Source organism: Oreochromis aureus, linkage group 3, assembly GCF_013358895.1.
Source record: "Oreochromis aureus strain Israel breed Guangdong linkage group 3, ZZ_aureus, whole genome shotgun sequence".
NCBI lineage: Eukaryota > Metazoa > Chordata > Actinopteri > Cichliformes > Cichlidae > Oreochromis > Oreochromis aureus.
The window spans coordinates 61158466-61183913 of record NC_052944.1 but is presented as its reverse complement, the minus strand read 5'-3'; the positions used below and the strand labels follow the sequence as shown (position 1 = coordinate 61183913).

General features: G+C 41.3%; 1 protein-coding gene and 1 long non-coding RNA gene across 3 annotated transcripts in view; one reads left to right on the top strand and one right to left on the bottom strand.

Annotated features, from left to right (window-relative positions):
* LOC120436151 (selection and upkeep of intraepithelial T-cells protein 1-like) overlaps positions 1–25204 on the top strand; it is a 32458-nt gene extending 7254 nt beyond the window's left edge. Inside the window, exons 1-3 of one of the 2 annotated variants that reach the window (XM_039606601.1) lie at positions 18699–19076; positions 21483–21836; positions 22075–25204. In XM_039606601.1, the coding sequence (XP_039462535.1) occupies positions 18998–19076; positions 21483–21836; positions 22075–22190 (549 nt within the window). In that variant the 5' untranslated portion in view covers positions 18699–18997 and the 3' untranslated portion in view covers positions 22191–25204. Of the gene's footprint in view, positions 1–18698; positions 19077–21482; positions 21837–22074 lie in introns of those variants that run through there. The other variant, XR_005610192.1, reaches the window with a different exon arrangement.
* LOC120436191 lies at positions 17065–18094 on the bottom strand. The gene is made up of 2 exons (XR_005610227.1): positions 17401–18094; positions 17065–17122 (listed from the first exon to the last, which is right to left on the bottom strand). It is a non-coding gene; the product is annotated as an uncharacterized LOC120436191 (long non-coding RNA).
* Positions 25205–25448: the final 244 nt, after the last annotated feature.

Here is a 25448-nt window from a genome sequence, read left to right as displayed (position 1 = left end):
GTTGACGGAAGTACTGTCAGACTGGGTGAGAGTGTTGGCCGACCTAGGCAGGTTAGCCAAAACATTGTGGTCAACGGACCTGCCGGGGTTCCGTTGAGAGCGACCAGAGGTGGACCAGAAGGACTGAATTGGCTTGGAATTATCCTGATGGAAATACCGACGGGAGCCCCGATGGACGTACTTTCGGCGAGGAAGGCAATGTCCGTGTGGAGATGAAGAGCGGCCAGCGGTGGGGCAGCCAGGGAGAAGCGGAGCCGGAGGAACTCATCAGCTGTATACTGATGGAGCCCAGTGCCCAGTCGGTAGATCGATGACATAAAGATCCAAACCCACAAAGACAGTGCATAGATCCTGAGAGGCCACATCACGGACAGGAACAGCCGGACAGAGACACCGGTGGGCCGCAGAGACGAAACAGGACAGGAGTCCGAGCGACAGAGATTGCGGTGAGTAGCGGCAGCAAGTCACGCCAGCGTTCACTCAACCGGAAGTGATGGGATTTCCGGCTCTTTTTAGAGAACCGGCTCTTTCGGCTCCGAACCGGCTCTTTACGTTGTTTTGTTGCTTTAATTAATTTATTATTAACAACAATATAACATTATGCACAAAAGGAATTACTAATGTAAAATAAAAGTGGTTTTATTTATATATGTTTATTTATAAATATATGCGGTGGCCACTATAGACAAAACATGTACAAACTCCAAAAAACACATTTCTAGAGTTAATTGAACTTCCAAAACAGAGCTACCTAGATCACTTAAATTACACAATTGAAAGCATATGTGTATTGTTTGTGTATTTATACACAAGCACTCATATATAGTTAAATTATTCAAAAAAAAATGTTAATTTACCTGTTACTACCACACACCTATGGGCAGAAATCTGTGTCATCAGAAACTGAATTTGAATAAGTTAAATTTGAATAAGTTAAATTTGAATTTGAATTGCTCAGATTGAATCTGAATTGTAACTTGAATAAATGCTTTTGAAAACTGAATTTGAATTAGTCTAATTTGAAATTGAATTTATGGTTTGAAAATGATCATCACTAAATTGAAATTGAATTTTATATATTGAAAATGAATTCATTTGCTTTGAAACTGCATTTTATCCTTTAAAAATTCAGCTCTCGAATAATTTCAGTTTCACGCTCACCATTCAGTTTCAGTTCTACAATTCAATTTCAGTTCCAAAATTCATTTTTTTTGGGACTTACATCCAGTTCCGGTTCAAGCGCAGATTAATAGAACTACATTTTGCCAGCGGACCGAAAGTGTTACTGACGGGAATCTACAGCGTCTTGAGCTGAATTAAGACTTCAGAAGTCATTCGTCATGTCGAATGACCAGCGGATAAACTCTCAGGTTGGTAATAAATGTATTACATGTATAAGAACAAGCGTCACGTTAACAAATGATAGCCGTACAGTAACTTTTATGCTTATTGTAGCTGCTAGCTAAAAACGCTAATTTAGCGTAGTTTGCTCTGAATTCAGCTTTGACAAATATGATCGACTGTTTCTAGTAGAAATCCAAAGTTGTCATCTTGTACCCTGTCAGAGCCCTGTATTCTTGCAGAGACCCCTACAGTAGGGAAACATGCAAAACGGTGTCCAAACCTTTGTATTTTAGCTTTATTTATGTCTTACACAGCACCCCAACTCTTTAGCCAACTTAATAACTTTAGCTAAAGTGAATAGTTAGTCTAATTCATTAGTGCAGCATTACTGGATCACCTGTGTTTGAAGTGATATAATATGATATACAACTATCACTGAAACAGCAAACTTTGTAAATAAACAACACTTCTCATTCTCTAAACGTTTGGCCACAGCTGTAGATTACACTATCAGTGCTTTTTCACTCTTGACAATAATTACATTTCTAAATTCTCTTTGTGCATTTACAGGTAAACAATATCTAATATTTTGTCTAAATGACTGCTTTGTCTTTGAAAAGGTGCAGAGCCTGAGGCCGGTGACAGTCCAGTTCTTTTTTTTTTTTTTTTTTTTTTTTTTTTTTTTTAAACCTGTCCCGTTTGGTTCTTTTGCCATCAGAATTATTGTCTAAAGGTGAAGAAAGATGCCCAACGGATTTACTTTACCAAATTGACCATCCCAGCCTTGCCGTAATGGTCCATGTGATTCACCTTTTATTGTTTATTTTATTTTCACTTGCTGAATACAGGACAGACTTGACTGGGGGAAAGAAAGGGGAGAAAGAAAGAGGGAAAGAAAGACAGCTGAGAAGAGGGACGGGGGAAAAAAGGGCAAAAAACAAAAACCAACAGAATAAGCAGACAAAAAATACATATATCGATCACCTGGATCACCTGTTGAGAAAGAAAAACGAAAGCAAGCAGAACAAAACGAGAGTAATAAACAACATCACAATGATATATGGGAATATGACAGTAAATACTAAATATTAAACATTATTGTGCAGCACGTAATATCGACAGCGCACAGTGTGCTTTGAGGTAAGAGCCAAAAAGGGTGTAGTTTGTGTGTGTGATCACCTGTGTGTACACCTGTGAGCATGGACGCGCTTGGTTTTTTTTTTTTTTTTTTTTAAAGGTTCCTTCATGTAATGATCTGCTAGAGGGTGTGGGGGGCCACTGCCCCGTCCTCCAGGGCATGACGCAGGTATGGAGGAGATCAAAACTCCAGACATCCAGAGGCCCCCAGAACACAAGAGACCAAGGAAGACCAACAGAGGGGCAGCTGCATGACTATCCCAGAAAGAGCTAAGGAGAGTCCCAGATGAGGGGTCACCCAGCAGCCGCGGAGCAGAAGCCAGGGGGGGTTGCAGTGACGTGCCCGTGAGCTCCGCTGGCAGCCAGCTGTGCCTGAGTGACCGAGCCCCGGGCCGAGAGGCCGAGGACACCCCATCTCCGAAGTGGCCCGAGCGAGCCCCAGGCTCCAGGCCGCGATAAGCAGCCGCCAAGGAGTGAGCCGGTGTGTACCTGGGCGCCCATCCCCGGACACAAAGAACCACCAACGCACCGATGTCTGAAGGCATCCGCCACTGGCAGGGGAAGTGGTGGGGGGCGTCTGATACCCAACCTGACATATAGACACAGACATACAGGCACACACAAATACAAGCATCCATTCCCACCCTCATGCTCTCATAAGCAATCACTCCACACTCAACCAACGTGGAGACAGACATAAAGAGACGCTGTACACACAATTACTCTCCCCAAGCGTACTCTAAGAACCGGGTCTAGGTACCCTTGCCCCTGGAGGGGGAAACTGCACCCAGACCCAGGTGGTGTTACCCTTTTCCCTGCGGTGGGGAGAAGCAGACCGCCCCGACTCCGCAGCAGCAGGGAGGCCCCATATTCCAGACCCCAGTCGGACGGCCAACTCCTCCTCCCAGCCCCCCCGCTCCAGCAGGCCTCAGAGAACAGGGGTGTGTGAAGACTCCAAACCTCCCTCCACCCGCTCTTATGTAGTGTTGATGTATGTGTGTTCTAAGGTGCATTTAAAACCCAGGAGGGCATGGAGCTACCTGCCAGAGCAGTAGGTAAGCGCATAGCCCCTCCTGCTAGCCCTCAATGTCTACGTGTATTTAAAATTGAGAGGTGGGCAACGACGCCAGGGGTGAGGTGTACACCCTGATGGTAATTTGGATTCTGTGTGGCATGCCCACCCCCAAGATCCTATATGTATGTGTAATGAGAGTGTGAGTAATGTGAATCTCTAAGTTGTAGGATAAAATTGAGGCAGAGGCAGCCAGAAGGGGACAGAGGGGGGGATGCCTCCTCTGCACCCTGGTGACACACCCCTACCCCAAGGCCCTGCATGTGTGGGTGACTGTGGTGGAGCGGGAAGAGGGAGGCAGCTGGAGATGGGAGGGAAGGAAGGGAGGGGCAGTGACCCCTCCTGGGGCCAGCTCCCCGCTGACCCCAGTAGGCACCCCCATACTCTGCAACCCGCCAGAGAAAGGGGGGCCCAGGCCCATCCGGACCGGGGCCCAGTGCAGCAGCGCCGCCCGGCCCCACAGAGCCCGGGACAGTCCACCTGTCCCCACCACAGAGAAAACTGCACCCACCCCATCATCCACTCATCTTCCAAACTACACAAGACAATAGACGCCCAGGCTGAGATCTTCCTCCACCTCTCCTGTATCTCCCCCTCCTGCAGAGAGAGTTCCTGAAGAGAGGAAAGCTCCTGCAAGATGTGACAACCTCCCACACCAGTTACAGAGCCCCCCAGGTGGCTCGATGCACCGGCGGCACCCTGCGCCAGGACTGGACCCCCATACACCCACCCGCCCACAACCCCGGCAACACACCAACCAGGACCCAAGCCCCTGAGGCCCGGCCAGGGCCCCAGCCCAGAGACTGAGCGCCCCCAGAACCTCACGCCCATCCCGGACCCACCGAGGGGCAGCCAGGCTACCAGGTCAGTAACCCACGTCCGTCAGCACAGACCCTCCCCTAGCCCCGCTGCACGTAGCCACGAGGAAACCGTCACCTAAGAGCCAACAGAGCCCCTAATTGGCCATGACCGCTACCCCGGGTTGAGCCCCCCAAGGAAGATGCTCCTGGGGAACCCCCCGATGCCCTAAGCCTGTCCCTACCCCCACACCAATCACAACAGTGAAGGTGGGACCAAACTATGACCCCCCCACCCCCACTAGGTGATGGAGCTGATCAAAGGAGCCCAGAGCAATTGATCTGATGTGGTGGCAGAGGCTGTATCAAGACTAATGTAATCTAATAGATAATTTCTATATTGGTTAGAATTAAGATTATTTTTATTTTTCCAGTTCATGAGGACTGTTTTCTTGGCTATGCATAAGGCAGTGAAAACCATATGGGCTATATTCTTTTCCGTAGTGACATTATCTAAGCTGCCCAACAAACATGCTAAAGGGGAAGTTGGAATGTTACATTTCAAACACTTTGATAAGTCTTCACATATCTCGCGCCAAAACTTCTGAACTGGTGGACAGAACCAAAGAGCGTGGATATAATTGTCCGGTGAATTGGTTTGGCAGTGTGAGCAGTTGTTGGTAGACGTAAAGCCCATCTTGAACATCCGATGACCTGTATAGTGCACTCTATGTAGTATTTTGTATTGAATTAATTGAAGACCGGGATTTCTAATTAGATGAAAGGTTTTTAAGCAAATCTGAGACCAGAAGTTTTGGTCTAAGTTAACTGATAAATCCGCTAGTCCAGTTCTACTCCAAGTACATCCTTACGGTGGCTCACAGGACAAGGCCACATTCCTGTCCTGCCAGGAGAGAAGAGAAACTTCAGAGTCTTCATGCAGTTCAACCACACCTGTCATATTCCATATGACAGGGGTCTCAAACTCCAGTCCTCGAGGGCCGGTGTCATGCAACTTTTCCATTTGTCCCTGGTGCAACACACCTGAATACAATTAGTAGGTCTTTAGCAAGAGTATAGAACTTGACTGCATGCTGAGGTGGCAGCCCCTAACCCCTACCTACTCAAGTAAATTTAAGTAAATATATGTATTTGGAAACATATACTTCTAAAATACTTTTATTGCACCATGTTCATTCACTCATGAGCTGCTGTAACCTGGATCAAATGGCTTAATTGCCAACTCAGCATGCATTCAAGTTCTATACTCTTGCTAATGACCTACTAGGTGTGTTGCAACAGGGACACATGGAAAAGTTGCAGGACAGCGGCCCTCAAGGACTGGAGTTTGAGACCCCTGCCGTATGGTGTTCATGCAGTTTTCTACCCCACAGTTACAGCATGTCTGACTGCCTGTTCAGCATATGCAAAAATATATGAGTTTAAGCATGTGATGACAAAGGCATTCCATTATGGTGTTTGTCATCACATGTCACAGACATCTGGATGATCATTTGGAATAAACAAAAAACTAAAAACTTGTTACTTCATCTTTTATCTTTATTATTATTATTGTTCTTATTTTACATTTTTCATTGTTAGGCATTAGGTTTATTTATAGTAGTCCTTTCCAACTTCTTTCCCTCTTCCATGTTACTGTGTCAGCATCTGTTTGGGGTTGGGAGTGGAACAGAAAGTAAGGAAATCCAAAGTGTCATTAAAACCAGGAGAGGTTCTTATATTTCAGAAAAAGGGATTAATTCAAAAGAAATGACCTCAATGCCATATTTTATTTAGGAACCCTAGAGAGCACTTTGCAAATAACACATTCTTATAATTTCACCCTCAGATGAGCCAAGCTACGACTGTCAGGGAAGGTGATGTAGGTACAGAGCATGTGAGAGTGGTTATGTCTCTTGTCTAGATGAAGGCACAAGAGGGATCAATGGCACGGCGTAGAGATTCAGTATCTTCAGTCTTCAGTGGACACTCCATTTCTGGCACAAAAACACCTGTAAAAGATGGTCGATTTAGGAGGTGACCCGACACCTTCAGCCTGTCAAACATGGCAATGGAGCAGTATGTTTTAAATAAAACAACTAATTAAGCATGCACTCAGTACCCTAAGAATTATTATGATAGTTAAACACAGTGATAGTCACATATCATATCACTTCAAACAGAGTTGATCCAGTAATGCTGCACTAATGAATTAGACTAACTATTCACTTTAGCTAAAGTTATTAAGTTAGCTAAAGAGTTGGGGTGCTGTGTAAGACATAAATAAAGCTAAAATACAAAGGTTTGGACGCTGTTTTGCATGTTTCCCTACTGTAGGGGTCTCTGCAAGCATACAGGGCTCTGAGAAGGTACAAGATGACAACTTTGGATTTCTACTAGAAACAGTAGATCATATTTGTTTGTCAAAGCTGAATTCAGGGCAAACTACGCTAAATTAGCGTTTTTAGCTAGCAGCTACAATAAGCATAAAAGTTACTGTACGGCTATCATTTGTTAACGTGACGCTTGTTCTTATACATGTAATACATTTATTACCAACCTGAGAGTTTATCCGCTGGTCATTCGACATGACGAATGACTTCTGAAGTCTTAATTCAGCTCAAGACGCTGTAGATTCCCGTCAGTAACACTTTCAGTCCGCTACCAAAATGTAGTTCTATTAATCTGCTCTTGAACCGGTACTGGATGTAAGTTCCAAAGAACTGAATTTTGGAACTGAAATTGAATTGTAGAACTGAAACTGAATGGTGAGCGTGAAACTGAAATTATTCGAGAGCTGAATTTTTAAAGGATAAAATGCAGTTTCAAAGCAAATGAATTCATTTTCAATATATAAAATTCAATTTCAATTTAGTGATGATCATTTTCAAACCATAAATTCAATTTCAAATTAGACTAATTCAAATTCAGTTTTCAAAAGCTTTTATTCAAGTTACAATTCAGATTCAATCTGAGCAATTCAAATTTAACTTATTCAAATTCAGTTTCTGATGGCACAGATTTCTGCCCATACACACCAAATCCGGACGTTGGTACTTGCTGGCTTGTGCAGCCACTAGGTAACAAAAGCTCAACACTGCGCATAGCATCCTGGAGCACTTCTGTTGTCTTTTGTACGTGTTTTGGAGTTTTTACGCGTTTTGGAGTTTGTACGTGCTTTGGAGTTCGTAACTGTTTTGAAGTTTGTACGTGTTTTGTCTCTCGGGGCCACCGTAAATATACTTTTATTTATTCACTCCACATAAAATGTAAAAAAATAAATCATATAAAAAAAACCCCAACTATTCACATTTCAACTTTTAACTATTTTAAATATTCAGCTTTTTCCTTTTAAACAAATTTAAAGTGAAACAACACAATTAAATATAAATTAAAATATGAAAATAAAAAGAAGATGCACATTCTCTGTCATATGGGCCTGCATGAAGAAACTTTCTGAATCCTTTATCATCTGCAACTGAAAATAGTTGTGGATGATCACTATACTTTTCTAATGTGACGTTGTCTTTCCCTCCGGCTCTGTTCCTGTGCTACTGCGACTAACTACCGCCCCTCCCCCCCTCTTCCCACAGAAGAAATTTACCCCCAAGTTACTAAACATGGCAGAACCAAAGAAGCGAAAGGTAGAAAAGTGAGTGCAGAAAATTTCAGACACGGTGGGAGAGTGAATATTTCTTCAAAGAATTTAAGGGGACGTTTGTCTGTTTGATCTGCACTGAAACTGTGGCAGTTATGAAAGAGTATAATGTACGACGTCATTATGAAACCAAACATCAGGCCTATGCATCCTACACTGGTTCTGAATGAGAGCAGAAATTAAAGCAAAGGGTAGCTCTCCTGCATTGTCAGCAACAGTATTTTTTTCGTGCTCAAATTGTCCAGGAAAAGGCTCCAATAGCCAGCTATGAGGTCGCCCAACTCATCGCAAGACATGGCGAGCCTTTTTCAGATGGAGATCTCATAAAACACGGCCTCGTTAAAGTCACCAAAATAATGTGCACAGAAAAAGTGCAGGACTTCAACAACATCAGCATGTCCAGAAATACAGTTGTGTGACGCCTTGAAGACTCGTCAGCCAACATTAAACTGCACCTGTCTAAGTCTAAAAAATAAACTCGCCCATCAAATATTATGTATTGGTGTAGCATCCTTGAACAACTGAAACAGTTATTTCTAGGAACAAAGTGTGTTTGAGTTATTCCTGTAGTCCTCCTCCCTGTGTGAATCACACATTTCAGCTGTGTTTCAGTCCAGTTTCTTGTGTCACAACCAAAAACATCATTTGTAGGAACAAAAAGAAATGTTTGATGAGAAGGAGAAAGACTTATGATAATTTTGTCACGGTTCGCCGTTTTATTACGGTTTCACCAGGTGTATATACAAGTTGCGCAGGGGAAGTGTTATATACAGAATGGTGATAGGGAAAAGGCTCTGGGGAATCCAGGGAGGATGTTATTGTTTTTTTTTCCATTTTTTATTAGTTCTTAGGGTTCAAGTCTTGTTTAGTTTTTCTATTATCCCTACCTGTGTCCTCTCCCGGTATTCTGTTCGTGTCCCCACATTTGTGTCGTTTGTGTTTTCTGTTTGACTTTGAAGGTTTGTGTCTTGTCTTGTGACTGATGACACAAAGTTTAAAGCTTTCTGGATCACCAGAGATTGAAGTCAGTTATGTCTGAGATGAAAGTATTCAGTTTAATTTCTAAAACTGATATACTTTCTACTTAAGATGCGACTCAGCAAGTTACATTTTAAAGGTCAAAGTCAGCAACAGAAAAAGAAAAATAAAGACAAAAATGCAAAGCAGCAACACCTAGGGGCGATCGTGGCTCAAGAGTTGGGAGTTCGCCTTGTAATTGGAAGGTTGCCGGTTCGAGCCCCTACTCGGACAGTCTCGGTCGTTGTGTCCTTGGGCAAGACACTTCACCCGTTGCCTGATGGTGGTGGTCAGAGGGCCCGGTGGCGCCAGTGTCCGGCAGCCTCGCCTCTGTCAGTGCGCCCCAGGGTGGCTGTGGCTACAATGTAGCTTGCCATCACCAGTGTGTGAATGGGTGAATGACTGGATATGTAAACCGCTTTGGGGTCCTTAGGGACTAGTAAAGCGCTATATAAATACAGGCCATTTACCTTTGTAGTGTGGCTCAGAGAAGCAGTAATGGTGGTGCAGTAGAGATATGAGCAACGCACCAAGGCCCAGCTGTGTACTGCCTTTCGTTCCTGGAGAAGGTATTTAACTGAGAGCCATGTTAGGCTCAGGGAGACTCTGCTAACATTTGGCAAAAGAGGTTTTCCGGGGAAGTTTTCAATTTTAAATTGCAGAGATCATGACATGAGGGATATGGAAGGACTGACTGAGGTACAGATGCAGACCATGACCAGGCGAGAAGGCTTCAAGAGGACCAGTGAGAAGCAGGGACCATCTGCAGGACAGCTGGCAAACGACAGTGGGCTGCACCACTGGGCTTCCAAAGGATTGTCACGAGAAGATTTTGAACAGAAAAATCTTAAATAAAATGAAAGAGATTTCTACGTTGACGTTGAGGAAGACTAGAGGAGTGTACAACTTGCTGTGCTCCTAATCTACAGCCGCGTTGGAACAGAAATGGAGGGATGAAGAGAGCGTGCCAAGCTCCAAAAGTGACAGCGCAAAGGGAGACCAGCGTTGGAATAATGACTCTGTAAATGGCACAGACACCAGGAGCCATGACCGGGACTGGGAATGACCATCTAATGCTTTTTCACTTTGCCATGCAAAGTACTTGGACACTCTGGAGGAGGCCTTTCCTCTGTATCATTGTTGTTGCCATTTGCATGTGAGAGCTTAGATTGTGGGGAGGATTAAAGATGAACAAAGGGTGGTGGGAGAACAGTGAAGTGAGGATACACAGTGTGAAACTCCTTTAAGTGTACAATAATGTTGATGTGATATACAGAATGTCAGGAAAGAAATTCTGGTATTAATGTGATTCTTGATTTGAGAATCAAAGGGTGGGATTTTATAGGAATTTCTTTTACTTATGTATTAATCGCATTATTTTATTGTATAATGCCTTGGTTTTCCTGGATTTAAATGTTTCACACCAATACAGTAAGACAAAGGGTGGGGGTCTAGTAAGGAAGTTGGGGGGAAGCAGACAACTCCATTCTTTTGTCTCTTTGAGGACTCTGGGAGGTAGCAAGGGAGTGTGAACCTTAAGGTGTGAAACAGCTGTGTACTGCCTTTCGTTCCTGGAGAAGGTATTTAACTGAGAACCATGCTAGGCTCAGGGAGACTCTGCTGACCGTCTGTCGCGCGGACATCCATGGGCTCCATCAAGCTTTGTTGTCTGTTCTTTGTGTGCTTTGCTTAAAGAATGTTAGCTACCGCTCATCTGCAGGCTCTCTACATCTCTTGTGTATTGCGTCACACACTATAATCAAATAACAATAACACTTCCCTTTTTGTCTGTCCTCTCAGCAGAGAAACACTCGTCTCTTACAGTGTTTTCCCTCCTGTAACTAAAGGTCAAAGGTCAAGTGAAGGCCTGCATGTGCTGTGCATTATAGAAGCTCCTCTGCTGCCACCTACTGGCTGTTATTAAGCAGTGAGTGATGTCTGTTCATAGCGCTTACACTCAAAGGCCACTATGTTATGTACATTTGATTACTACTAAGCTGGACCCCTTTTACTTTAGGAGCTTCCTTTTTTCTTTGTAGTATACAGACAACAAGCTGGTGGAAATAATACAAAAGCATCATACAGAAGATTTATTGGCTGCACATCTGTGATGTAAATCTCGTTCCACGACGATCCCAAAGGTGCTCTGCTGGATTGAGGAAACCATTTTGACATGATTTGAGCTTTGTGACATAGCGTGTTTTGATAAAAAAGACATATAAAAACATGTCTCGCAACACTACACCACCAACACCAGCCCGAAGTGATGATGGGAGGCAGGACGAAGTCATGACCTGCCATCCAAATGTTGCAGAAAAATGGAGAGTCGTGAGACCAGGCAACATTTGAGTCCATGTGAACTATAGCCTCAATTTCTTCACAGCAGTGACTTCTACTTCCTCTTCTTGCCTGGAAGTTAAGGATCACAGTTATTTAAGCGATAACCTGGCTGATTGTGGCTTAACAGTTGGCAGTTTGTTTTGTAATCGGAAGGTTGCTGGTTCGAGCCAGCATCCTTCCGACAGTCTCGGAGCACAAACTTATGTTTTTAGACACTAAACAGTGTCTAAAAACACTAAACAGACCAAATGAGGACCCGGTAATAGAAACCGTAATGTTTGAAACTTATCCGAAACATTTCGATATCTAAATTCTTCCAGCCCTATTTACTGCAAGACAATTGATCATAAGAGCAGCTTCAGCTGTTCCACTGGAACAATGTCTAACTGGCATCTGTGAAGCCCCACACTTACTTCAGTCCTTACTCTGTACTTCTAAATATCAGCTTTAAACTGAATTTATCATGTGAATTGTTGCATCATTTAACCCCATCTGTGATTCTTTTACCTCACCTTCTTTTGAATATCAGATTTTCCCCTGAGTAATTACAGTATTTTAGTAATAAATAAATAACATTTGCCTGATCTGTGTCATGGGAGCAAACTGAGACAGCACATACTGAATTTAAGAACTTTATTTTACAAAAGCATAATTGTAAGTCATCTTTTTCCTTACTAAGTACTGGAGCTACATTGAGACATTAAGGGGACATCAGGGAAACATCAGACATGATGGGCTTGGAGTATTGAGTGTAGGGAGACAAAGTAGTGATGGCTCAAAATGACTCAGATTGATGCTACAGTGAGATATGGCATAGTGTAGGAGGATGTGGAGGGGTGATGTGGTGTTGGTCCTGTGATCAAGAAGAGGAAATAATTAGAACATGAATACAGATTAAAGGGTCATAAAGCTGGCAACAAATTCCTCCACAACAACTCTGCTAAGGCAGTGCATCAATCTGATGCCACTTCTTAAGAGGGTTCACATTCACTACTCAAATTGGGCCACAAGATGGAACTCCAACACAAGGGACGGATATTTATATCTAGGCAGTTGGTAAGCAGTCAGCCCTCTACTTAGCCACCATGTAATACAATAATATTACAGCATGCAAGTAACAGAGTAAAGTATTTTAAACATGGAATATTAACTCAAGTTTATGTGACGCACACCATTCACAAGAAACACAGGGCTTGTTGGGTCTGTATTTCCACAAGCCCAGCTAGTTTAGAGACTTATTCATCATGAAGAAAACAAAGCACAACAGAACATCTTCAACCTGCTAGCGAGGGAAGGCTTGGTCGGAATCAGCTCTTGGAGCTCACGCTCCTCACCTGTCTCCCAAACCAACTCCTTCAAAGAGTAGCTCACTGGCAGCTATTTATTGACAAACTGTTACAATACAAGCACCTCCCACCATAAAACCTCCAAATGGTTCTAAGACAAGGCACTATGTGTCTGTGTAAACATCTGTATGCATGTGAGAATATGTGTGTGTGTGTGTTCGAGTGAGTGTGTGAGAATGTGTGTGTCTCTAGCTGTGTCCCAAAACGTCGGCTGCATCCTTCGGAGGACCCGGGCTTCGTGGGATACCTGGGCCGGATCCTCCGCAGACCAAGAAGGCCGGAAGTGCGAGGTTCTGAAATGGGACAGTCTAGCCTTCAGATTTGCGTCACCACTGTCTCGGTGGAGTTTAATAAACTCGGCCGTCTGCTCCTTGCTATCTAAAATATAACAGGCATAAATTCTCAACCGTCTCACAGTTCTGTTTAATTAGTTTTCTTTTTGACGTTTATTCAGCTGTGTGAAAATCCCGGAGGAACCCACCCGATAGATTAATAAAGTTTTATTTAATCTAATAATCTAATAACTTCGATCTCAGCCAAACCGATTTACTCCGGAACAAATAAAACACCGAAAAAGGCAAACAATTACATTTTTATGTTATCCCAGTGACTTATATATCATGTTTAACCTGAGTAGCGAAAGAGCCGATGTCTGAAAACGATGAAGCCGGGAGTCCGCTGCTCTTGCCGGTTGGAGTGACCATTGAACCCCCCAGCTTGCTATCGAGCGGGTGGGTAACAGACGTCTCCGAAAACGTCGGCACACTTTTGCAAATATACGATGTCTTGATAAACCAAGCAGATATTTGTAATTTACACCGCTACTTTCTCGCCTGAAAGTATGTTAAAAGTTTATTTTGCGACCCAGAAAGATTAATAAGACTAATTTTAAAACTTAGTAGCGGCTGCCATTGTTGGCAGCTGAAATTTGGCTGGGCCGCGCTATGAATTCTGGGATATGGGGGGCCAGGAAGGACACACCCGACCCATCCTTCAAATTCGCGGAAATGAAGGACGCATTTGTTGGCCGCATTTGAAGGAGTCGACGAATTGGGACAGCCTTCGTCGCCTGGCTGTGACGTAATCGGCCTTCAAATGCAGCCTCCAGAGGATGCAGCCGACGTTTTGGGACACAGCTGCTGTATGCATGACTTCCTGCTCACCAAAAGGGTCATAAAAGCAGGAAGCAACATCACAAGAAACAGATCTACCAGATAGAATGTATCTGCAATAAAAGCCTCTCCTGCCAGTGGTCAGAGACAAAGGAATGTCTTGATCCTATAGATTGAACTCAGACCTTACAAATTTAGGAAGCATATATATATATGTATTGAGTGTTTTTTATTCAGTCATCACTATGTATTAATAGGCCTCGCTGCATTGAATCGTACTTGTTATCTCTGTCTCTCTTCCACAGCATGTCTTTATCCTGTTTTCCCTCTCTCACCCAAACTGCTCACGGCAGATTGCCATGATTTTTATTATATTTATATTATTATTTTATTCTAATTTTTCAGTTCAAGAGAATACTTAAAATCATATTTGTATGCATAAACTGAATAAGTAACTGAAGTAATTGAATATTTTCTTTGCATTTACATGAATATCTGAAGAAATGTTTCTGATTATTTATAGACAGTCTTTGCTTTAATTCGTTCACTACATTAATTTATTATCATAGAGCAGGGATTTATGATCACCTTATAAGAACATAGAGTGATGGGATATGTGAGCAATCAAACCATGCACTAACATGAACATGTACTAACTTGGAGGAATGAGCAAAAAAAAACTTTATACGCGAGGAAAAATGTGATTGGACTTACCTCAGGGAGAAAAAAGCACTTGATGACATTGGAAACCCAAATCAGGTCTGATTAACAGTAAAGAGGTCAGGAGTCCTTTAAACGCCATAGATATATGATGTGTATGTGTGTGGGTGTTGGTAGCTTGCAGAGAGCTTTATAAAGGGAGATGTAAGGTACCAGGACACAACGGTGCTCCAAAAATCAGACGACAGAAATAAAAACACAAATGAATCTGATTCATGAAGCTCCACATAATACAGACTGTCAGTCTGAGCCACAACCGCTTTGTGGTTCATGGTTCCATTGCTGGCTGCTCCAGTTGGAAATACCAGAGTATCTTTTTACAAGATACTGGAGGACATCAAGTAGCTCTGCTGTGTTCATCAGGGTGTGAAGGAGTGGGTGTGAGAATGAATAGGTGAAACGATCCAACAAGAACTGTGAGTACTTAAAAAACCCAAATGGCTGTGACACAGGCTTTTATATATAGAAGGAGAAAAATACAGAGAATAAGCGGACGTGCTTTATTTGCTGTCACTGATAACAGATGAGAATAATAATAAAAATAAACTTTATTTATAAAGCACACTAAAAAACCAAGGGTATACCAAGGTGCTTGACAAAAAATAAAAATAAAATACGAAAAAGGAGATGGGAGGGAAAAGAGAGAGGACCTGGCACGTATCAATTATAAAACCTTGATAATCATAATACATAAAAGTAGTTTTATGTTAACTAGGTGGAAAAGCAAGATTAAAAAAGGGCAGATTACTGAAAGGAACAAACAAGAAAATGTTTCTGCTTCATCTGTTCTGTCAGTAAATTCTCTCTGGTTGTTTGAGTGATTAAAATATGTATTAAAATATGTCTTTATTACTGAATTTCTGAATTCTGTGTTAATGTGAACAAAACATTAAAGTCATTTCCAGCTTTAACACCAAAGGCTTTAGCTCAGGAAGTAGAGCAGGTAGTACCAATCGGGCTGCTCCAGTCTGCATGTCACAGTATTGTTGGACACGACATCCTGGTAACCCAGTTTTAAAATTAATGTTATTTTTTTTATTATTTAAATAGTTCTTATATACTAGAAAGAAAAGCAGTGAGTATCTTCGTGTTAATAGATAAGGAAAGCTGCACATGTAACCAGTGAATCAGTACTGTGTGTGTTGATTCACAGGGAGTTCCTTAACGGCCACATAGAAAATCTGACTCATCTGACTCTCAACAGAACATGCAGTAAACCTTAATAGGTTATTGGCTTAATAGGTTATACAGGTCATAGTGTCTGTCTTTACCCTGCATTTGAAAAAACAAAACAAAACAAAAAAAACAACAACCTCCATGTGAATAGGAAAACATAAGAAAACAGGCTAAACTTAACAGGGCCTCAAAATTCCCCACATCCACACATTTGTGCCAAACACCTTCAGAGCTGCTCTGAAAGCACCAGAGCTGCATGATAGATTTGCTTGATGTTAATACAGGAATGTGGATAAATAGTTGTGTGTGCACTGATTCCTTCGGCCGTTTTGCCTGTGAAGCCATCGTTCTCTAACACTTACTTACTTATTTACTTATGCCTAATAAACTTCCTGCTGTATAGGCCATCAGCATCTTCCACAGTGCTCCGTGTTCTCTCTGTGTTGGAGTTCTCTTCATCGTGTATCCTTTGGCCTCCCTTCCTGGGTCTGTGTCAGGTCTTGTCTGTCTGCTGTTGCCTGGTTTCCACAGCGTACGTCTTATTCATCTCCATCTTTTTCTTCCTTCATCTTGTCCTTTTAACACATCCTGTGTAAAAAAAAAAAAAAAAACCCCAAAAAAAAGAAAAACACTTGTGTTGAGTTTAATGTTCCTTAGTTACCTTTAGAAAAACAAAATTGCTTTCTTCTCACTGACTCAATGAACTATTTTATTTCTCTTCCGTTCTGATCTCAGTGCTGAGCTGCACAGCAAACCAAGGTCAGTAACCTTAGTTATTTATTTATTATATTATATTTATAAATAGTTTTTTTTTTCAAATGCGTTAAATTGTCACGATTGATGCATTGCTTTAGTGGTAGGTTCCAATGTAAGGGTTAGGATTAGGGTTAGGGTTGCAATGAGAAAGACAGAGGGGAAGGAAGCCTATGTAATGCTTCCGTTCTTCATGAATCACAGACACTCAGAAAGGTTGGCTTTTCACAGTTTATTCCCCTGCAGAAGACAGAAAACACTTAACAGGTGTCTTCTGGTGGTACAGCAATTGTAGCTCCCTCACAGTGCAAACGCGCGCTGTGTAAACAGACTTAAAATCAACTTCTTAATAAAGAAAAGATGGAAAATAATCATTTCTTCAATTTTACAGTCTGTCACACTGAACTTGTATACAAAAAGAAATCTTATCACTTATAAAAATACATTTCACAACCGTATAAAACAAAATAACAGGATAACAAAAATATCACTGGCTAAACATTTCCCTCTAGTGGACAAATTAACAGTAGCGCATTACATTTTCATTTGCTTGTGCTTTGCAGACAAAATGACTGTTAACAAGCTCACGTACCTGCAGAAGACAGAAAACACTTAACAGGTGTCTTCTGGTGGTACAGCAATTGTAGCTCCTACAATGTAAAACAACATTACAAAAAGCACAGAAAAACAGTAAATCCAAACACATTTACTGCTATGCGCAGCAACCACTAGGGGGCCGACAGAAGCTTACTGCCAAAGAGCATAAATACGGCACAAACACCTTTTAACAGCAACCAGCCTTTGTTTCGGTTACACAGTAACATCCTAACATCAATATAAACCTATATGCATCGACATGTACAACTTATGTATCAACATTCACACCAGAAACCATAAAAATGCCAGAGCCTTTCATTACAGAACTTACCCTCACAGTGCAAACGCGCGCTGTGAGGAGCGGAAGCCTTACGGTGCGTTCACACCGGACGCGAAAGAGGCGAGCGAAAACGCCCAAACGCCCCTAATGTCACGCGTGCACATTTGCACCTCAACGCGTGTCCAGGGAAAATCCACCGCGCCTCAAAATTGCATGTTTCCACGCACGTGAACCGGAAATGTGGGAGGAAGTTGTGCCAGATGTGTTGTGCTGCAGATGTCCTCTGAATAAACACATTATCTTGTTAGCGGAAAGGTATTTGTACATCAGTGGGAAAATATCAGGACAGTAGGTGGGCTTGCTAGCTTTTGCACGGTTTCATTGGGTCAGTCTGGAAATTAAAAAGCAGAATGAATGAACTTACCAGGTTGCCCAATCTCCTCACTAATGTGCCTCCAAGCTAGGTCCGTTTTATTCCTGTCTCGGTAGAAGTAGCAACATGCATCATTTAGCTCTGGATGATTAGCCACGGCACAGATGAGCTTTTCCTCCATACGGGGTGACTGGATCTGCCCCTTTGACCTAGTTACAGCCACGTCACCAGGCTCCTGATTGGTTGTCGGGGCGTGATTTGACACCGGAGTTCATATTTTCCAACTCAGCGTGTGCACAAAATGCAACACACAACCTGACGCGCGTGGTTTTCTTTCGCGAGTCACACGTGCCCCACGCGGTACACTGACGCGCATTTCACGGGTTTTGGCGTTTTCCGGCGCAAATCTGCCTCCGCATTTTCGCCAGACGCGCAATCGCGTGTCATCGTGCTCTTTCCATTGACTTTACATGTGAACCTGACGCTCTGGCCGCCTCTTTCGCGTTCGGTGTGTGCGCACCGTTAGCAGCTTCTAAACGCTAGAGTGAGATCCGGCTTCTGGGTTTTCAAAAATAAAATACAACAAAAAAAAATGATAAAATTCACACTTAAAATAATAATTAAGACCAGGTGAGTGCATGTTTTTCAGATGTCTTTTTAACTCCGTTACACCTACACTGAATGAATACACTCCTGCTGCAGAGCTGGCCCTCCCTAATAGTGAGAGTTCATTCTTAAATGGAAAAAAAATCAAAATAAAATAAAGGCTTCATTTTATTATCAGAAAAATGCTGTGTAATGGCTCTCAGAGCCCTGGAAGAGGAGGTGGTGTAGTTTTATTGGCATGTTTTTCCTCACTGTAAGAAACACACAGGCAGAGCTGCCACACTGAGACCTGATAACCAACGGCAGCAGCTTTCACACTGGCACAAGTCATTTCGCTCTCAGTGCCTGGATTTTTGTTTTCTTACATGGATTCAATACAGCAGGATCAGGAGTGTCTCTTAGCAACACGCCACTGAACAGTCATGTATTAAAACGACTGTAAAACTATACATGAGTATAATTTAAAGGCTTTAAAATGACATAACAGAATACTGTAGGTAGTGTAGTTCTGCCATCAGTGTTTTATTAGTCTATTCATTTATTGACTCAAGAGCAAAGCCTTTCACCCACGCCCACTGCATTGTTCCCACTTAACTCCTCCCACTTCCACTTCTTCTCACAGTCAGAATTTTTAGCTTTCACAGCACTTTAGTTTTCATTCATCAGTTCATGTATTGGAGGGTGAGAATGGTTGTGTTTCTCGGCTGGACTCTGCTCTCTGTGTGCCTGCTGGTTTCTGCCTCGCAAGGTGAGCTGTGGTCTCTACCAATTTTAAAACATCTGGGTTTAATAAGTAAGCCAGGATTTACAACTTTTTTCATTTTTTTAAAAGAAAAATTGCTTCTATTATCTAAGATGTACAATTAGAATTAAATGCAACCTAAACCTGCAATGGGTGCCTTCAAGATAAAAGTTATGAAAATCAAGTTAAGAAAGTATCAAATATTGAGGAGGAATTTGGGATGTGGATTTTTAACCCTTAGTTGGTGTTCATGTTTACTTCAAATGTGTTTAAAGATGTTTTCCATTAAGACTTTAGGAGTTACAGAGATTTTTATTCACAGTCCCTCATTTTCAGTTGGGGGATTGTCTGTACATGTAGTTTTATGGGCAGGTGAGGTCTGGTTCCCTGTTATTTCATCACAAATGAAGTAGACATAATAGCTGAGGTTGATTCATGCTGTTGAATATGGACTTCATAGTGAGCTCAGCAGCACTAAAAGGGAGAAGAGAGAGAAAGGAGGAGTATTATTCTTAAAGTCTAGAACAGAGATATGCCTCTAATAATATTAGTGCAGTCTACGGGGCCATACTTGGCTGAGCTTCGTCCAAATGCTCTGAAACAAATGATTTTTTTAAACTATGCAACCTAAGGGTTTCTCACGGTGAAGAAGATGAAGAAATGGGACAGTCATCAGCAGCAACATTAGTCATCTAATTTCTGCCCCACAGGGCAGCTTTTCAGGTGAATACAGACAGACACACAAACAAGCAGCAGCTGAATGTGGTCGTCATGATCTCCAGGTCTTGGAACCAGGGTTTTTAACTTTAGGTTGTTTAGGGTTTGTCTGCGTTTATAGTTTTAAATTCTATTCAGTAAAGCTGTGTAAATCTTCCTTTCAGATGGATTTAATATCTGATATTTAGCTTTCAGTGTGGCGTGTATTCCCATACACTCAAAATGTGAGGGCTAGGTTGCTGGGTCTTTTGGGTAAGCCATCATAGATAATTTAGCTCTCAGAAGATAAATTGTTGACTAATTTGTTAATTAATCTAACGTGTGGCAAACCACTGAAATAAAGTTCAGTGCATAGTTGATATAAATTGTCATGTTCATGTCAACACCTTGATAAATAATGCTAAAATATATATATATATATATATATATATATATATATATATATATATATATATATATATATATATATATATATATGTATATATATATATATATATATATTGTGCTGTGATATTATGTCACAGGAGTGTAAATCTGTAAACCCTCAGAGTCACATGATCAGTAACACATGTGAATGGCAGCCACACATGATTCCCACTTTTCTGTTTTAAATTAAACCCTGTTTAAAATTCATGATGGTACACGTGCATCGTAGCCTCTGACAACGACACTTTACTTTACAATTACTTATTTTCAAAAGTAATTAGTTTCTTAGTTACTTTTTAAAAACATGATTTACAACCTGAATAGGTGATAAAGCGATAGATCTTCTACTCTTCTACTTTCTGCCTAATCCATCATATAAAATGTAATCAAATGGAAAATTCTCTGTTTAAAACTTGTTTTATTAGTTTTAATCTTTTAACTTTATGCATCAAGCAAAAATTAAATTATATGCAACATTCTCTGACTGGAAGAAATTTGTTTAACATTTAAACCTATTTTCTGCATATTCCAGCGTATACAATGAAATATCTTTTTGTGTTTACACTCAGTCTTTCAAATAGATGCAAGTGAAACACAGCAGAAAATAAATAAAATCAAACACTAGCGGTCCTGTTGCTCTATTTTCACCTATAAAGCAGGCGTGGGGTAGGCGGAGGTTTGCCCTGGTCCAGTTAAGCTGCAGCAGTCAGTGGAATAATCTGCAAGATTCTCTGGGAATTTCCCATTACGTCATAGTGCACTCGGTGCTTGCTTGGAAGTTCAGGGTTTTTTTTTTATGTTTTTGTCACTTTATATGGTATCAAACTCAAAGTAAGGTCAGTACTTCCACGCTTTAAACGCTGCATGCTCATACTCTCTCCCACACTCTATATATTACCCATTGTTGATCTGCACACAGCTGTTGTCACAAACGTCGCACTTGCTTAAGTCACTGTCATGAGTCATTCTTGCAAAAAAAACTCACCGTTTTAGTAACACAGTAACGCAGCGTTCCTACGGGAAAGTAATGGTCTCTACGATCTGAAATTTAAATGAGCTTCTCTGCCTTAAGAAACTCTTTTCCTTTTCCTCAGCATATAAGAAATTTTTAAGGGCATTGGAAAAAAAAATTTCACCAGTTAAACTAGTAAACTTAAGCGGAATTGAAGTTAAAGGGAAATTCTCAGCAGAAGAGTTCTGTCTGCTGTAGAAATGAACATTTGTACTTTGACCTTTAACATCTCTGCTCTCCGGTTTTTCTTTTTTCAGCCCAGAAAAACATCACAGCTGAGTCTGGACAGAATGTCACGCTGACATGTCGAGCTCCAGGCAACATCCAGACTGTGGAGTGGAGCAGAGCTGACCTGGGAGAGAAATATGTTTTTTTGTATCGGGATGGGAGGGAAACTTTAGTGCACCAACATCCATCTTTTAAGGACCGGGTGGATCTACAGGACAAACAGATGAAGGATGGAAACGTGTCCTTGATTCTGAAGAATGTGACGATTAATGACACTGGAACATACGAGTGTCGTGTAAAGGCAAACAAAAAAAGACGCAGGAAGAGAGCTAATCTGAATGCTCCCCCCATCAGCATCATCTACCTTCATGTTGATCCTCCAGGTGAGTGAGTAGAGTTGAGTGTGTGTGTGATCAGAGGTGAAGCTGCTTCCTGGTTGTTGATGTTTGTTTCTAAAGATGTTGTTGATGAGACTTTGTAGAAAGCAGCTGGTCTGAGTGATGTGATCAGAGTGCAGTAGATAATGTCTGACAGCAGTTTGAAGAGGAAATGGATTCTGTTCTGTTCTTCACTCATCACCTACCTGACAGCTGACACCTCACACCTGTTTCTCACCTGCAGGATCTGTTGGACTGATCGTTGGTGTGGTAGTTGCTGCTGTCCTCATCATTGCTGCTTTTGTTGGGTTTGTGATCTACAGGAAGCATAAAGGAGAAAAGATTCAGGGTTCACACTAACCTACCGATGATCTGCAGCACATCTAAGTGTCTCAGACCTCTGAACAGCTCCTGCTGCTGTCCCAACTTCCAAGTGATATTAGTGAACAGGGGGACAGACAGCAGGGACCTCACAAAGAAATTAATTATGAAGTTTCACATTGAAAAAGTTATTCTGTCTTATCTCGGGGTATGGAGACAATGTTAAGTCTTTGTGAGGAATGCAGAGTAAAGAAATTCTAAAAGAAAACAGAATTCTGCTGATTTAACAGTTATTGTGTTATTTGCTGCTTCCAGCTTACACAGTACTTCAACTTCAACTTTATTTATTTATAAAGCACTTTAAAACAACCACAGTTGACACAAAGTGCTGTACATTAGAACTGTTAAATAAAATAACATTAGATATAAGTGAAAACCAAATAAAAGAAGAGTGAAATCATTAATTAAATAACTACTTCAATTAAAAGAAAAACTAAGTCTCACTGAGGTTAAAAGCCAAGAATAAAAGTGAGTTTTAAGACGCGATTTAAAAGTGGACAGTGAAGAGGGCCTCTCTAACGTGTATGGGCAAATTATTCCATAATTTTGGAGCCACAATAGAGAAGGCCCTGTCCCCTCTGAGCTTCCTCTTGGATCTCGGTACCTCCAGGAGCAGCTGGTCAGCTGACCTGAGAGACCGACAGGGTGTGTGGAGATGAAGAAGCTCAGAGAGGTAAGGCGGGGCAAAACTGTGAAGGCATTTAAAAACAAACATGAAAATTCTAAAATGAACTCTAAAAGACAGCCAGTGCAGAGAGGCTAGCACGGGGGTTATATGCTCTCTTTTTCGAGTTCCTGTTAGGAGTCGTGCAGCTGCATTTTGAATCAGCTGCAGACGTGAGAGCAATGACTGACTGGCCCCCACATAAAGTGAGTTACAGTAGTCCAGGCGGGAAGAAATAAATGCATGGATCACTGTTTCAAGGTGCTGCCTCGAAAGAAAAGATTTTACTCTTGCCAGTCACCTTAAATGATAAAAACTGGACTTCACCACTGCTCTGATTTGGTTGTCCAATTTAAAATCACTGTCCAACTTGAAACCAAGGTCAGTAACAACAGGTTTAAAATAGACTTCCAGGGATCCTAAAACATCAGAGGAGGACTCACAGGGACCACTGGGTCCAAACACCAACACTTCTATTTTCTTTTCGTTAAAATTTAAAAAGTTCAGAGCCAACCAAGCTTTAATATCATCTAGACATGTCAAGAGAGGTTTTATGGAGATGCCATCCTTGTGCTTTAGTGACAAATAAATTTGGCAGTCATCGGCATAACAATGAAATGAGATCCCATGCCTTCTGAGGATAGAACCCAGAGGCAATAGATACAGTAAAAAGAGCAGTGGCCCTAAAATTGAGCCCTGTGGGACGCCGCATGACAGATGAGCAGAAGACGATTCGTAACCGAGAAGGCTGACAGAGAAAGTTCTATTTGACAAATAAGACCTAAACCAATTAAGTGCAGTGCCACCAATACCCACTACATCATGTAATCGAGAAATTAGAATATTGTGGTCTACGGTGTCAAAGGCAGCAGTTAGGTCAAGCAAGACAAGAACAACATGGTTACCACAATCGCATGCCAGAAGGATGTCATTAAAAACCCTTAATAATGCACATTCTGTGCTTTGAAGAGTTTTAAAACCTGATTGAAAAACCTCAAAGATGCCATTATCATCTAGAAAATCTTTCTAGTAAATCTAGTAAAATTAGACTTGCTCATAAATTCCAATTTTTTAAGAAAAGTGGTGCTTCTGTTTTTTACTAATCTTATTGCTGCAGATTAGTGTCTCAAAATTTAACTCAGCACTTTATCAGGCTTTAACACAGCCTGATAAAGGATATGTGGAAATTGCTTTAGTTTGTCAGTAGATCAAGTGTGAAGTGAAATTAATTTGACTGATTCAACGGTCATTCTTGGAGGTTGTTCAGCAGCGTAAATGTGACCTAAAAGGAGACCAGAATCAAATGTAAAAACATTTATACATACATGCACATATACATCATGCACACTCATGTGAAAATGTGATGCTCAGTTTTCACGGCTGTAACCTTCGAGCTATGCTTGATTTATGCTTATTTATGCACATGTTAAATGTATTCCCACATGAATCTATGTTGGCCTTCAGCAAATGTTACCATGTTGAGTAAGGTAAAATCAGAGCTGTTTTCCTGATACTTTAAACTGTGGCTGTAAGCTTGACACAACTTGCTAAGTCATTAATCCCACTTTTGAACTTTATTCATTGCCATTGTACAGTTGCCTGCACAGAGGAATTAGCTAGCAAGACCACAAAGGTGCAAAACCCCCAATGTCCAAACATAATATAATAAATAAGGGTGGAAGGGGCTTTGGTCATTATATTTCTAATCTTTATTTATGGTACACTAAACATCTGAAACACAATCATGTTTAATTCCTGTGGAAATCAAATAAAAGAACAATTTCAACAATAGTGATAATGTTAAAACAAGAGATTGAGGAAATTTCAGTGGAAGTTTGAAACAGGTGTTGGGATGAAATTCATGTAATCACATATTTGCCGTGTGTGATTTGGCAGTGCCAGGAGCTCTGTCATCTAAAACACTGCATTTACTTTTACACGAGTATGAATAAACTCATGAGGAACAAAAGACTGTCACAGATGCAACCTGATTAAGAACTGATGAACAACTGCTGCAGTGTGATCCTGTAACCTCTCTGTCATTGTTCCTATTAACATGTGAGAATGATCAGTGAAAATGCTTGTTTGCAAAACTCAGCAAGAGCAAGAAAAGAGTAAAACTTACATGTGAAAATCATCATCACAGCGTTTCTGGTTTTCAGCTCTTTTTTTTCTTAAGAGGATATTTGTGTATTTATCTTGTGTTTATATTTTGTGTATTTTTTTGAATGTCAAGCAGTCGTTTCATCGTGACACTTCTTGCTACAAAAATCAAGTACACAATCAGGCTTCATGTCCGTTTTCACACAGAATAAAGTCCTGAAGTATTCCTGTTGTTTGCCAGTCTTTTTCTTTTAGACTGAATTTAACTCATCACCCTGTGACTCATCCAGCATCTGTGTGGCAGGGTAACAAATCAGGTCCAACACAGACTGCCGGCTCTGTCTGCAGTTGGTCAACAAATCCCAGTCATAAACTGCACACAGTGCAAAAAAATCTTTTCTTATAATTTGGCTCAGTGTAAAGAGGTGGAAATACAATCCTTGGATTCGAAATAGTTTTTTCTTAACAAT